The sequence below is a fragment of the Genypterus blacodes genome, unplaced genomic scaffold, assembly GCF_046128005.1.
Source record: "Genypterus blacodes isolate CSIRO-AG114 ecotype Tasmania unplaced genomic scaffold, CSIRO-AGI_Gbla_v1 ptg000285l_1, whole genome shotgun sequence".
Taxonomy (NCBI): Eukaryota; Metazoa; Chordata; class Actinopteri; order Ophidiiformes; family Ophidiidae; genus Genypterus; species Genypterus blacodes.
In genome coordinates this window covers 172,501-187,500 of record NW_027467076.1, presented here as the reverse complement: position 1 = coordinate 187,500, position 15,000 = coordinate 172,501, and the positions used below count along the sequence as shown (strand labels likewise).

Here is a 15,000-nt window from a genome sequence, read left to right as displayed (position 1 = left end):
TGAAAAAACCCTCAATCAATAGGCAGTTAAAACTGAAGTCTAATTAAAACTGACAGCAGGATTGCCATGTATATGTGCATATGTGTATCCATGTGTGTGGGGGGGGGGGGGGGAATTCCACCTTTGCCTTTTTTTATAAATTCTGAAGATGTGTTTTTAATTTTCCCACAAAATCACTTTTGTGTCTTAATGAAGGTTTTATTAACATTTCAATAATGAAGGAAACCCTTAAAGCTGCTGCAGCGCCCGGCAAACGTTAGAGAGAAATTAAAAGCTGTCTGTCTGTCTGTCCGTCCATTGGTCTGTCCCTCAGTCTGTGTCCAGAGTGTGAGGTCACAGATTTCCAGGACATTTGGTTTCTTGAGGTCCAGTTTGGTGACTGGGGTGAGAATCATAGTGACTCTCTCCTCACCTAGAGAGGGTGAGGAGTGAGTCTCTGCCCCATGTGGAGGAGTTTTGATCCTCTATCACTGTGGTGATAGAGGAGGGCGCTGATGTTCATCTATGTTCATCTATGTTCCATCCTTTCTGTAGAGTTTAGAGCAGCAGAGTACAGAATTATTATAGCCCAAGAGCCAAACATGCACACAGCTGTGAATATTTATTACATGGCCCGTTTCTAAACACAATAAAGACCTCTGCCTTCATCACAGAGAATCCATTTAGCAGGAGGTGTGAATGTGAGTGACATCATTTAGGTTGTAGCTTCTAATCTTCTTGCTGCACGTTTCAAGCTTCTTCTTGTTCTTAAGGCTTCAGCTTCCAAACCAGCAAATCATTGAGTTTGATCAAACACTCCAATCAAACCTTATTCAAAGACTAAACTACATAGTTTCCTTCAAAGCTATAGACCTCCAATCATAACGGCTCCTAAAGGGAGGAGGAGACCACGGGACTGACCCAGAATACACTGGAGGGATCATATTTCCCATCAGGCCTGGGAACGTCTGGGAATCTCCAGGAAGAAGAAGCAGATAAGAGCCAGAGATTCGTGTTTGTCTGAATGCTGAGTAGAAACCTGCACAGGCTCATTTCTCTATTAGAGACCAAACATGGGAAAAATTGATGGTGGAGAGCTGCTTCATGTTTACTGCTCATCTTCATCACCACTGAAGGAGAAAACTGATGACTCACTGCTCAACGTCAAACAATTCACTGATACTACTGTGTAGAAACCAGCTACTGGCCGTAGGGTCTGTTTACATGGCAACGCGTTGAGTGATTTCAGACTGATGCTGGTGTCTGCACGCGTCACCACTTATTTACTGCTGGGAGACATTTTTACATCTGAATCCATTTAAGCAACTGACAGCAACATCAGCAGCTGATGTTACAGGGTGCGCGTGCGCAACCCGTGTGTCCCTGTGTGTGTGTGTGTGTGTGTGTGTGTGTGCGTGTGTGTGTGTGTGTGTGTGTGTGTGGTGTAGTTAAAATTTCATCATGGCTCTGTGTTTGTTTAAGAGTTAAGTGTTTGATCATGACTGCTGTGACGGACGCACATACACACACACACACACACACACAAATTCACAAACACACACTGAAGGAAGGGAAAACAAACTATGGACTCTTGATAAGACCACCGAGCTTGTGGTTTGTTTGGCAAAGACAAGCCTTAGTTACTGAGTTTCATTGGCTTTAAAACACTCACACACACACACACACACACACGCTGCACACACACACAGATAACGTGCTGCACAGTAAATAGACTCTGTTGCTGAGGAACACATCAGTGAGATGAGGAGAATCAAACCCAACACCTTCTGGACATGGAACAATCTGAGGATCAAACTTCTGTTCTGTCCAACTTATTCCACGTTTTGTGAAATGTTCTCAAATGTACAAAGCCAAAATTAGCATTTTTCTTGTGAAGTTGCCGAGGTTCCCATCAACAAGCACCTTCAGCAACACCCAGGTACCACAGCTCACCTGTCTCACACACTTATGTCTCGCTGTCCTCTCAGTGCTTCACCAGCTGATTGGTCAAAGTTGACTTTGTTGTGTTATGTCCTTTATGTGTAAAGGGGCTAACTGAAGTGGTCCAGGCATCTGATCAGGAGGCCTCCTACTGCACACTCACGCCTGGAGAGGATAATACATGTTTGTCTGGAAGAGAACTGTGACCCCTGATATGGAGGTGCTGGTCTTCATCCCAGCTGCTTCACTCTCAGCTGCAAACTGATCCAGTGCAGGTTGCAGGTCCGCTTCTACGTCCCAGCTCTTCTCTGTGGTCCTGAGATCTGGGTAGTGACCCAAAGAAAGAGACCATTGATACAAGCAGAGAAAAATAATCTCCTTCTCATCTGGTTGGAGCCCTCACGGCACATTGACATGATTTAGCTCCGCCCAGACGTGGCGCAATGACAGATACCTAAACTATGGAGCTTCAAATATCGTCTGGATTGAGCAAAATACGGCCAAATATTTTGGACATGCAATATGTTCTTGATATAGTTTCACACAAATGTATTATTGCACCAATTGTACAGAAGCTGAAGTGTACATGTGTGTATGTGTGTATGTGTGTATGTGTGTATGTGTGTATGTGCGTATGTGGGTATGTGTGTATGTGGGTATGTGTGTATGTGTGTATGTGTGTATGTGTGTATGTTGCTGGCACACTTGTGTCCTTAAATGCACGTTGGATTTCCTGTCTTTGATGTGCAAGAGTCTTTTCCACGTCTGCTGAGTGTTTTACCAGCTGCCTTTCACTCTGCGTCCTCATGGAAAATCAGCTCAGATGTCTGCTGCCATGACGACCAACACTCTGAGAATTTCCTACAGAAAGTGAACATACTTTTGAAGGTATATTTGGCAATTTGTGTTTGATCCAGGAATCAGGCAACAGTTTGAACTCTCTGGCGTCTGTGTTGTCCTAAAAAGCTGCACTGAAAAAAAAAAGTAAAAAAAGAATTGTACAGACTTTTAGGGAAGAACAGATTAGTTTGCTTCCAGAGGAAACAGCATCCTGCGTCATACACTAGACGCTAGGCAAGCAGCCAATCAGCTGTTAGCTACACGCAGCGATGAAGCTACAGGCAGTAAAGCCCATCCTCCTGAGGCCCTGCGTCCTCATATGTGGACGTTACATTTTTCATTTTCTTCCCTACACCTCATACATCATTGTGTGTAACTTAAACCTGTTGTCCTCATGTCTGGACATGTTTTCGCTCCCACTGGTAGCCTTTTTCAAACTCTCCAAGACTCCAGCACAGAGGAGCAGAAGGGGCTGAGCCCGGTCAGGTCCACTTCCTCCAGCCTCCTTGTCTTATGTTTGCTGAATCCTTTTGGATTCAAGGCCAAGGTTTTCTGCAATCGCTTTACATTCCAACATTGCAGACAGAATTCGGTCACTGTGGAGTTGACAATTGCTGCTAATCACACGTGGGCTCATTGAGTCATCAGTCAGCTGGCAGAGCTTTGTTCTGCCTTTGCCGCAGGAAGCTGACGGACGCCTCGCACCCACAGACGCCACATTGTCAATTGTTTGTTTCGGCTTCTTTGAGCCACAAGTGCAGAGAAAAAAGCTTTTTCCCACGTGTGTGTGTGTGTGTTCTGTGAAAATACACATCTATACATTCACACACGTAAAGCCAGAGGAAGCTGACATACACAAAAGTAACACACACACACACACACACAGGAAACATGGACACCTACATGTAGAAAACACACACACACATCACACAAACACACATTGTTTCTAGTGGGACATACAGAGTTTGTGTGAGAGCATTCTACCTAGCAACACTAGTTAGAATGTGATGTCATAGGGAGGCATACTCCCATTGAAGTCATCCTACACACACAGAAAAAATAATAATAATTGGAAATAGACCTGAGGTTAATTTGATCTGATCCAGATGTGGTCAACCTGAACAAACCAAAACACAAACAACACGGGCAGCAGCTTGATGCTCCACCAATGAACCGGCAGCTTTTTTGTTAACGTGTTCTCCATGTTGGCAAAGATCACCTCCATTTCCTCCTGCACCATGTGACCACAGCTGACATGCAGACCTGTGTCCCAAAGTGTAACTCTGGACCTGACTCCATCAGACTAAATAGAGAGACTTCTTTGTGCCTTCATATCTTCCCTGGTTTACCTCAGAAGAACACGAGACAGCTACAACTTATTTAGAGCAATTTCTCCATTTAACATAAAGCATTACGATCATTTAGCAGACGCTTTTATCCAAAGCGACTTAGATTACATTACCACCCGTTACAGAGGGGGGAGCAATTGAGGGTTCGGTGCCTTGCTCTGGGGCACCTCGGCAGGGACTTGAACCAGCGACCCTCCGGTTCCCTAGCGGGAGCACTACCCTGCTACTGCCTCCCCATTTCCTCCATAGACAACCATTCAGACTGCTTGTCCTGTGTTAACAACAAGTTGCCACTAGATGGTAGCAGAGACTAAGGACAGTACAGTCATCTGGATCTGGAACAGTAGGATCTGGATCAGGTTTGTAAATGCTTCCTGACAAACTAAATGAAAGGTTCCTGTGCAGTGGACTTTGACTCAAGTCCAAGCTTGGGTAAGGTTAGTTATTAGTTTAGTTGAGTTAGTTTCGATATGAAATGTGGTAAAAATGTGCCCCTCTACCATGAACCACCTGTAGGCCCACCAGTACGCCCCCTGCTGACCTGACTGGACAGCAGCACATGTGCTCATGTGGTTATGAAATGATGTGTTTGTGTCCTGTCTGCTCTCCAGGAATCCCCACCAATGCCCAAGGTGGAGCAGAAGCTGCGTTCAGCGTCCAGCGTGGACGAACTGATGAGTCTCATCTATCCTTCATACTGGGCCGCACTCAAGTGCCGATCCAAACTATCTGCCGCTAAACTGGCCTACCAGCCGCCGCCGCCGCTGCCGCAGCCCCGCCAATCCAGGCCGCAAGCAGATGCAGACGAGCCAACTTTTGCTGCTGCCTACCTCAACCTGGACATGCTGAGAAGTAAGGAACTCTCATCAGGGTCAGATGCAAAGGTCCCTGAACTCAGTTTACTCTGACCAAAGGCACAGGTGATGCGTTTAAGATTAAACAGTGTGTGTGTGTGTGTGTGTGTGTGTGTGTGTGTGTGTGTGTGTGTGTGTGTGTGTGTGTGTGTGTGTGTGTGTGTGTGTGTGTGTGTGTGCGCGCAGGTATAGAGTCGGAGTGGAGGAAGACTCAGTGCATGCCCAGAGAGGTGTGTGTGGATGTGGGCCGGGAGTTTGGGGCTCCGACCAACATCTTCTACAAGCCCCCGTGTGTGTCGGTGTTCAGGTGTGGAGGCTGCTGCAACTCAGAGGACAAACAGTGCAGGAACATCTCCACAGGACACATCAGCAAGACCGTGAGATGGCCCGCACGCACCACTTTCCCCTTCCTCCTCTTCCTCCTCCTTCCTCTTTCTTCCTCTTCCCCCGTTCCCCCCCTAACCTCTTTCTCTGTTGTTGCTGTTGTTCTTCCTCTTCAGCTTCTTCTCATCATCCTATTTGTGTTTTCATGGCAAACTGGAGCAAATGCAGCTAAACAGCTAACCAGATCAGCTTCCTGTTAACCCTCAAAAGACCGAACTGGACCTGAATCTTGTTGAGTTGAGCTCAGCAGAACCTCAGGCTTCAGTCCTGAGCAATGGTTCTCAATCTTTGTAAAGAATTATTCTTAAGGTGATGAGACTACAGCTAACCCACTGTGAGAGAGTTTGTATGTCATTTACCCAAAACCCCTTCTTTGGCTGGGCTGGTTTGAGGCGGGTGCTGTAGTTGGCGGGACCCACAGGTCCGGCACACGGAGGTGATGTCATCCGGCGTGTGGCAGGTGGGTTAGCCGACATGCTGAACACCCTGGGTGTCTGTGCAGATGTGTGGAAAGGTCCACAGCTCCCGTCTTTACACGTGTGTTTTGTGGCAGTTTGTGCATCCAGCTGGCAGGTGTGGAGAAGGTTCCGGGTCTTCAATCGTTCCCGTCTGCTTGCTTGCTGTAGTTGGTGCGGCTCACTGTCTCACGCGCCTCATTAAGTTTTCTGCTTCTGTCATTGCTGATTGACTTTTTTACAGCCTGCATCTTCTGTGTTCAGGGGTTCTTCTTCTTCTTTGTACGTTGGTGGAGTGCAAATATTTGGAGCTGAAGCAGTGATTGGCTGAATGGAGGCTCAGCCGGCTTCACCTAATAAGCCTCCACAGATTATGACTGCATCCTTTCCTTAAACTAGTTTGTTGAGAACATGAAGATCTCATTTTCTAGATAAAGCTAAACTTGCGTACACACTTTATTAATCTGGACACTGAAACACAACCAACCAAGTATTTTGTGATAAATAGTGTAAGTCAAATAAGCATGTGCATGTATTGCCTTATGATTTGTTAAATGGATAAGGACCCTGGACATGGAGCTTCAGAGGCTTCACCACGCCTTCTGCTCCACATCACCACAGCACATGGATTAGATTTGGAAACAAGATGAAAGCCACCAAACGTGTGAAGAGCTTTCAAAGCTGAAATGAAAGAAACGCAAAGTGGTCACGCTGACCTGTGTGTGTGTGTGTGTGTGTGTGTGTGTGTGTGTGTCTGTGTGAGGGCTCTGGAGAGGCTGTTACCAGGGTGAGCACTTGAGCAGGTCAGCTTTAATGATCCTCATTAGGATGAGAGCTGGGCTAAAGAGACAGTTTAAGCAGTTTAAAGGTCCTGAGGAGGAATCATTGAGACTAATGAATTCCTCTTCATGCTGCTCGCTGAGTGAATGGATGAATGGATGAAGAAGCTCTCAGGCTTCTCTTCTGTTCTTCATCAGTGCCGGCTCCTTCAGTTAATCCTCCAGACTGTTTTTTAATCTTAACATTCTGTATGAAACACTTGTTGTCATGCCGAGTGCACACTCAGCATGACAACAAGTGAGTGACATCATGTGAGCACCTTTGCACTACACACATTCTTGTACAGTAGGTGGCGCCATCAAATACAGAGAGGAGGAGTTTCAGGCGTCTTCATCTTCACGCTTGTTAAACCCAATAAACCCAAACCCCACAAATAGGGAGCCGACTTTCAGCTGAGTCTATAATCCTCTCTCTCTCTCTCTCTCTCTCTCTCTCTCTCTCTCTCTGTCTCTCTCTCTCTCTCCAGCTGTTTGAGATCACAGTGCCGATCACTCAGGGGACCAAACCTGTGACCATCAGCGTTGCCAACCACACTCAGTGCAGCTGTTTGTCCAAACTGGATGTCTACAAACAAGTTCACAGCATCATTAGGAGAGCCCTGCCTGAGTAAGAGACAGAGAGACACACACACACACACACACACACACACACACACACACACACACACACACACACACACACTTTGAGTCTATCGTTCTTCAGCTTACTTCCTGTGTGTGTTTACACAGGCAGTGAAACACACTTCAGCTTATATCTTCATTAACTTTGCAACAGTGCAGTGGTGGGTGTGTGTGTGTGTGTGTGTGTGTGTGTGTGTGTGTGTGTGAACCTTGGTCTGTCCATCATCTGGAGGCGGAGCTCCTGTGTGTGTTCTCCTCTTCAAACAGACGCTGAGCTTTATTGAATTAAACACAAAGAGTGGACGATTAGAAAGGTTCTACAGGTTTAACCCTTCGATGGTCACGTGAAGACACATGCAGTCATTACATCACATAACACACTCCATTATAATGAAATCATACTTAATGCCATAAATCATAAAGAAACGCTGCGATGACACTGGACCGACCACACACCTGAGTGTGTGTATGTGTGTGTGTGTACGTGTTCGTGCGTACGAGTGTGTGTAAGTGTGTGTGTGTGTGTGTGTGTGTGTGTGTACGTGTGAGTGTGTGTGTGTGTGTGTGTGTGTGTGTGTGTGTACGTGTGAGTGTGTGTGTGTGTGTGCGTGTACGTGTGGGTATGTGAGTCCCTGTACGTGGGTGTGTGTGTGTGTGTGTGTAAGTGTGTGTGTGTGTGTGTGTGTGTGTGTGTGTGTGTACGTGTGTGTGTACGTGTGAGTGTGTGTGTGTGTGTGTGTGTGTACGTGTGAGTGTGTGTGTGTGTGTGCGTGTACGTGTGGGTATGTGAGTCCCTGTGGGTATGTGAGTCCCTGTACGTGGGTGTGTGTGTGTGTGTGTCTACGTGTGTGTGTACGTGTGGGTATGTGTGTGTGTGCGTGTCTGTGTACGTGTGTGTATCTGTGTCTGTGTGTGTATACGTGTGTGTGTGTCTGTGTGTGTGAGGACAATCTGTTCAACGTCCATTTATTATAATTGTCCCACAAGCATCTTTGGACGTAGCCACAATTCTGTTCCTGCGGCTAAGCGGAGTAATGCTAAACAAAAGAATCAATGGAAGCGATGCTATTGATGATCTGGACCTAAACATTACAAGACTGTAAAGGGACAAAAGGTGTCAGATGAGGTCGGATTCCACGAGACGTCCGGAGAGACTTAACAGATGAAGACATGACGCTGCTGAGTCAGAACCAAAACAAACTCCTGAATCAATCTTCTTCTTGTGGTTCAGGTTTGCTGAATGAACACCTGGTAGATAAAGGGACTAAAGGAAACGCTGGTCCCTACTGGCCGTTGGGTGATTGTGCACTTTACTGTAGACACACTGCTACTGGTGGCCGAGGACACAGAGGGGTGATCTGAGTCCAACTTGACATTGTGAGTCCGACACAGAAGTTATAAACGATGTCTGTTTCCGGTCCGGTGTAGACATCGGTGTCCCGCTGTGTCTGGGTCAAGAACGCTAGGAGCCGTCCGGCACAGATCGTCTCTCTGCGTCGCTGATTCTCTCCCCGTCTCCTGTCTGTCTAAGGTGTCCGGTAGCCAACAGGACGTGTCCTCACGGCCAGGCTTGGAGCGGCAGGCTGTGTCGGTGCGTCACCATGACAGCTAGCACGCATCACTCACACCCCCCGCCGCCTCCTGTCAGGCCATACCAGCAGCACGGCGGTGAGTACACAGACACACATGAACATGTTCACCTGCCCACTGAGCGGCGCTGTAGCAAGCTGTAAAGGCATTGGAATGGGGAGAGCTACTGTCCTTACCCAGAGGAAGTCCCTCCCTGTGGGCCTCCTGCTGTAGTCTTGTGTTTTCCAGATCTATGACAACACAAAGGTTTCAAAACACAGAGTTACAGACAGTTTACATATGAAAGATGTATTTCTAACTGAAAGCTTTGTGTAGAAGAGCTTTAAGAGGCTTCAACAGTTCCACACAGGAAGAAAACCAAAGGCAGCTCTTTGGAGGCACAGGCCCTGTAGATCGCTTCACCAGCTGCTCTGATTGGCTGACACAAGCCTGAAGCGCTTCTGGTTCCTGGGTGTGAAGGTGTTTGGCTGACTGACCCAGAGGAGGAACTCTTCTGATCTGGACAAACGTTTTCAGTGAATCCTGCACTTTGTGGGTCGCAAAAAAACTCTGCCGCCAGCGTTGCCATGGAGACCAATTCTGAAACCAAGCCGGAAGTGGAGGATTAACGCTTCAGTTTGATTGGCTGATCACTAATGATTTCATAGTTTACGAGTTCTGACAAATGGTTTGAGTCTTACAATGTAATAAATAAACACACACACACACACACACACACACACACACACACACACACACACAGAGTTAATGGAGTCATCTTTCTCAATGTTAGTGGTTGTGACAGGAGAATGTTCCTTTCTCCACTGTGGAGTATTTATGGCAAGACTGTTTGTTGAAACTGTGTGTGTGTGTGTGTGCGTGTGTCAATATAACACACTGTGGACACAGTGTAAACAAATGAGAGACAGAAGAATGCGGAGACCCCAGAGTAGCTGATTACACACACACACACACACACACACACACACACACACACACACACACACACACGTGATGATCTGAGGACACATACAGGAATGTTCTCATGTTCTCCTTCTTCATTCATTCAGTTCAGTTTAAAGGTCCGAACAGAAAGATGTGGAATGGGAACTCAAAGTTCACAAAAATATTTTTCTGCTCCCTTAAGGTGGATTTGGTTGATCAGTTGATTTAAATCATCCCCCTGGAACAGAAACAGACTCTGTGTCTCCGTGGTTACGTAGGATATGAGATCTCTGCTGGTGTCCTGGTTGGAGGTGTCGGATTTTTCCTGAAACATGACGCGACTTTGATGAAGAAGCAATCTGAGCGAGGGAAACCACACCACCCTAGACCCCAGAACTTAGACCCCAGACCCTACACCCCTGAACCCAGAGCCTAGACCCCAGACACTAGATCCTAGATCCCAGAATCCAGACCCCAGAATCCAGACCCCAGAATCCAGACCCCAGACCCTAGACCCCAGAATCCGGGACCCCAGAACCTAAACCCCAGAATCCAGACCCCAAAATCCAGACCCCGGACCCCAGAATCCAGACCCCAGAACCTAAACCCCAGAATCCAGACCCTCGAACCTAGACTCTAGACCCCAGAATCCAGACCCTAGACCCCAGAATATGCCACAGCTGGCTGCAACCTCACTACTTCAGTTCATCATGCAGTGATATAAGTTGTTACACGTTGCACTTACATGCTGTTGTGCCAGAGAAGACACAGCTTGCATCCTGTCAGCAGTGAATTGTGTGTCTTAGTTCATTCACACACACACAGACACACACACACACACACACATCCATCTGCCAGAAGTGTTTGTGCTCTCCGTGTTTCTCTACTAGACGATGATTTGCCAGCACTGAAGGAAAACCATCTGTGTTATCCTGGAGAGAATGCTGCACGCTCCGTCTCAGGAACGTCTCAGGCTAGCAGTTTATCAGTGACGTCAAACAGCTGTCACACACTCTCTCCTAATGTGTCGTCGTGTACGATTTTCAACCGGTTACGACATTTGTTTAGTGAAGTTTTCTTTAGTGCTGTGGTTTACAGCAGCACATTGCTCCAGACACCATGAGTAACCTTAGTTACCAATGCAAATGGAATTATACCCAAATACAACTGAGGTGAAGATTAACAAGGTGTTCAAATTCAACTTACCTGAAACACGTTTGATGCTAAATCTACTTCTTTTCCTCTGTCTGCTGAGTGATTAAGGTTTGACCACAAACACCCAGAGTTTCTATTCTTATTTGCCATTTAAATTCCCTTACATTGTGTTGGAAAGATCCTTCATTGTGACGAAGACTCAAGGGACCTGCAAGCGTGCAATATCAGGTCAATAACCACGGGAAATGAAGGATCCCTGACGTCCCTTAGTAACACCTCGGGCTGCTTTCCTAAGATGATTCACCATCTTCTCAGGTTCTTGTCTGAATCGTCGTGAAGTTCTGCTGGTTCAGCTCTGTTTACCGCTCTGCCGCTCTGTGAGGCTCTATCTCTGCGTAACAGGAGCTTGATGTTCTGTTGAAAGCTCTACAGAGCTCCGCCACTAGGTAGCAGCAGGGAGGGACCTCTTGGTAAGGACAGTAACCTTCACTTTTCCTGTCCCTTCTTTTTGCTCAGTGCTACAGCACCACTCACTGGACAGTCTGGGTTATGGTCTTTGCTTGAGGGAACCTGTTAGTCCACTTAATCCTCCTTTGTGTGTGTGTGTGCGTGTGTGTGATGGCCCTGTTAGGCTCAACCTCTCCACTCTGCTGGATGTGGTGGCTTTGGCTTTCCTGTGCGCTGGTGTTGAGGCTCACAGCTGTGATTGGCAGGATCATGTTTGCTGGTTCAGCACTAAATGTTTGTTTGTGTCTGCAGACATTTTCTCAGCAGACGTGTGCGGCGCAGATAAAGAGCTGGACGTGGAAACCTGTCAGTGTTTGTGTCAGCGCCGTGAGCAGACCCACTGCGGCGCACTCCGTCACCTCGACCACAACTCCTGCCAGTGCGTCTGCAACGCCCCGCCCACGTCCTCCTGCCCGCCCAACCACGTGTTCAGCAAGGAGACCTGTACGTGTGCGTGTAACAGGACGTGTCCGGCACACCAGCCGCTCAACAAAACAAAGTGTTCCTGCGAGTGTAACGAGTCGCCCAATAAGTGTTTCCTAAAAGGACGCAGGTTCCATCAAGCTACATGCAGGTGAGAGGAAGTCACTTCAACCACACAATGTCATTACATCATTGTTATTATGAACCATGAAGGCCTGAATCCTGCTCTGTCCACCGCTGAGCTTGATATGAAGATGAGCAGTAAACATGCAGCAGCTCTCAGCTCTCTAGTAGAGAAATGAGCCTCATCATGTTCTACTGAGAGCATTCAGACAAACAGGACTCAGCTCAACCTGAGCTCAGCTGATGATAACAGGAACTAGAGTTACCATAGTAACTACAGGCCTGGGCCCAACATGTCCTCTCCATCTCCTCTTCTGTCCTCCAGCAGCTCCTCTGCTGCACAGCTCCCTTTGCTCCTCTTCCTCACATGTGGACCCTCAGACGTCTCCACTCCTCCTCTCTCTGTACTCTTACTCTTCTTCATCTGTTGCTCTGTGCTGTCGAGCTGAAACTTCTTCCTCTCTCCTTCAGTTCACCAAACCAAACACCTCATGCGTCAGGAAACATCTGCCAACTCCAACCAGGACCTCATGTCCTACGTAACCATGGAGACAAAGTGTGTTTATGCAACAGATTGATGAATTACTTCTTCTTCTTCTTCTTCTTCTTCTTTGGGGGGAATGTCAGTTTTTTTTCAATTCTTATCATCAAATTGCACAAACTCGGCTCAATGCAAACCTCACTGCGGTTGGTTCCGGTTCTGTTCAGGCTCGGCTGTGTTTGCGTCCCGGTCGCACGGCAGCGCAGCGTGAAGGAAAACGCTGCTGGTCAGGTAGGCAGCAGGAAACTCGTCTGTAATACAAGACGTCAGTCTGCTAATGACTTCTCACAGCTGTCACTTAACCATTTCCTTTCCCGGCATAGGAGGAAATGCGAGCGCGCACACACACACACACACAGACACACACACATCCATTGTTGACCTTTGGTGACCCTGTGTAAGAGTGATTTATGTGCAAAGGGCAGGAATCTAGTGTCTGGGATCTGGCAGTGTGTGTGTGTGTGTGTGTGTGTGTGTGTGTGTGTGTGTGTATGTGTGTGTGTGTGTGTGTGTGTGTGTGTGTGTGTGTGTGTGTGTGTGTGTGTGGTTACCCATATTAACCATGACAAAGTACTTCTGCTATGGGCTGAGTGACAGCACGTGTTCTCTGTGTGAGTTGGATGAAGTCCATAAATGCTACGTGAGCTCAGACTGGTTTGACCTCTGACCCCAGGTTACGCTGATGCAAGCTTTTGAAGGACATGACAGATGACTTTCTGAGAAATAATACATTATCTCATGTTCAAACATTTTCAGTTTGAAGAAAAACTCAAAACGTCCACGTTTAAGTAGAAACACAACTTATTAGCTGTGTGTGTATCCAATCACACGCAGCCTGGAAATATGATGAGATAAAGCAAAATGAATGAAAAGTTCAATTGACCTCAAACTCCAGGACGTTGACTGGTTGACTCACAGGTTTTTCCTTCATCCGTTGGGTTTATACTACTAAACAAGGAAAGACATTTTTTCATTTTATTTTTTTTGAACATTCATCATTTGACGGCAAATGAAATATCTGGGGTCAAATGTTTTCCTTTTGAAGAAGATAAGAGACTTTATTTGTCAAATCACCTGCAGTCACATACAATCACAGGACTGAAATGCCTCTTGTACTCTTACACAGGTATGTAACACAACACACACGTGCTTTTACAGGGCAGCCGTGATAGGTCGCCCCTGAAGCAGTCGGGGGTTCGGTGCCTTGCTCCAGGGCACTGCCGTGGTGCCGAGGCAAACTGGCAACGCACCAGCTGCCAATCCACTTTCTTGGTTCATCGCCGGTTCCAGTCCGCTTCCTTGGACCAAGAAAGCCATGTCCCCTCTGGGCAGCACTTGATGTTTGGCTTCTTGCTAACCTATTTCCTGTTTCTCTGCCCTGCAGTTGTCACCGGCCTCCTTGCGAGGTGCGGAGGCGAAGGTGCGATTCCGGGTTCTCCTTCAGCAAGGAGGTGTGTCGCTGCATTCCATCACACTGGAGGCGGCTGGACTAACCGGGCCGGAGAACCGATAAGGAGGACGCTAAGCGAGAGCGAGCCCATAACAAACTTAAACGCCACCGTTGTTCTGGGTCAGAGCTGCCGGCCGGTCGGAGGCCGCAAGGTTCAGCTCAGCGCGTGGAAACGGTTTCCACTGCTGACGGGCAGATTTGGGAAACTGGAGATTTGAGGAAAGTTCTGAAAGTGCACTGTGTGGGCTGGAGGGAGGAGCCAGGCGACGCTCCACCGCCGTTTCATTATGATGGTTGTATTAATTATTATTTTGATGTCCGATATTAATTATATATAATTTATTAAATGTTTCTCAACCTCTGTTGCAATTTCAATCTTTTCCATGAAAATACACTGTGATCAATATTTTTGTATCATGTAAAGAATATCTTGTAAAATAAAGTATGTTTAGTAAAGTATTGTTCATTTACTCTGTGATTGACTTCTTCTGGATTATTCTCCTGACTCGCCGCAACGCTCAGTGTGCACAGTAAGGTTGTTACGTTTTCAAAAGCAGCTTTTCTTTTTTGTTTCTCCTGCAATCTCTGACTGAGCCGGACGAAGGTTTTGTCTTTGTTGTGGCATTTTCCGTGCCAAAGTGGGCGTGGCCTATACATCAAAAAGTGTTGTCCCTCGTAGATGAATCAGTCGACTGTAGCCAAACTTGGTGGACATGTGACTGACCTCAGTACTAATGTACAAAATGAGATGTCAATCAGCCTGTTGGTGGCGCTATAACAACAACAACAGCTACATTTTGTCAATAACTGTGGAAGCAAACAGTCGCAGCAAAGGTTTTTTGTTGTTATTTTGTCAGTGATGGGAGAGAGGTGATCACAGTCTAATCAATAACCTGTCAAACATCCTGATTGGACAACTGCTCAGCCCTGGTGGAGGTATGAACTCTGAGTCACAAATGTAAACGTCGTCAAATCTACTTCTCAAATTTCGTGGTCCGGTGCGATTTTGTTACAGTGCAGCTTTC

General features: G+C 47.0%; 1 protein-coding gene across 1 annotated transcript in view; it reads left to right on the top strand.

Moving 5' to 3' along the window:
• The window catches only part of vegfc (vascular endothelial growth factor c), a 19,994-nt gene extending 5,563 nt beyond the window's left edge, over positions 1–14,431 (top strand). The window contains exons 2-7 of the mRNA XM_076136926.1: positions 4,721–4,961; positions 5,150–5,340; positions 7,109–7,248; positions 8,794–8,930; positions 11,691–12,012; positions 13,910–14,431. Coding sequence (XP_075993041.1) covers positions 4,721–4,961; positions 5,150–5,340; positions 7,109–7,248; positions 8,794–8,930; positions 11,691–12,012; positions 13,910–14,018 — 1,140 coding nt within the window. The 3' untranslated portion in view covers positions 14,019–14,431. The remainder of the gene's footprint in view (positions 1–4,720; positions 4,962–5,149; positions 5,341–7,108; positions 7,249–8,793; positions 8,931–11,690; positions 12,013–13,909) is intronic.
• The last annotated feature ends 569 nt before the right edge of the window (positions 14,432–15,000 follow it).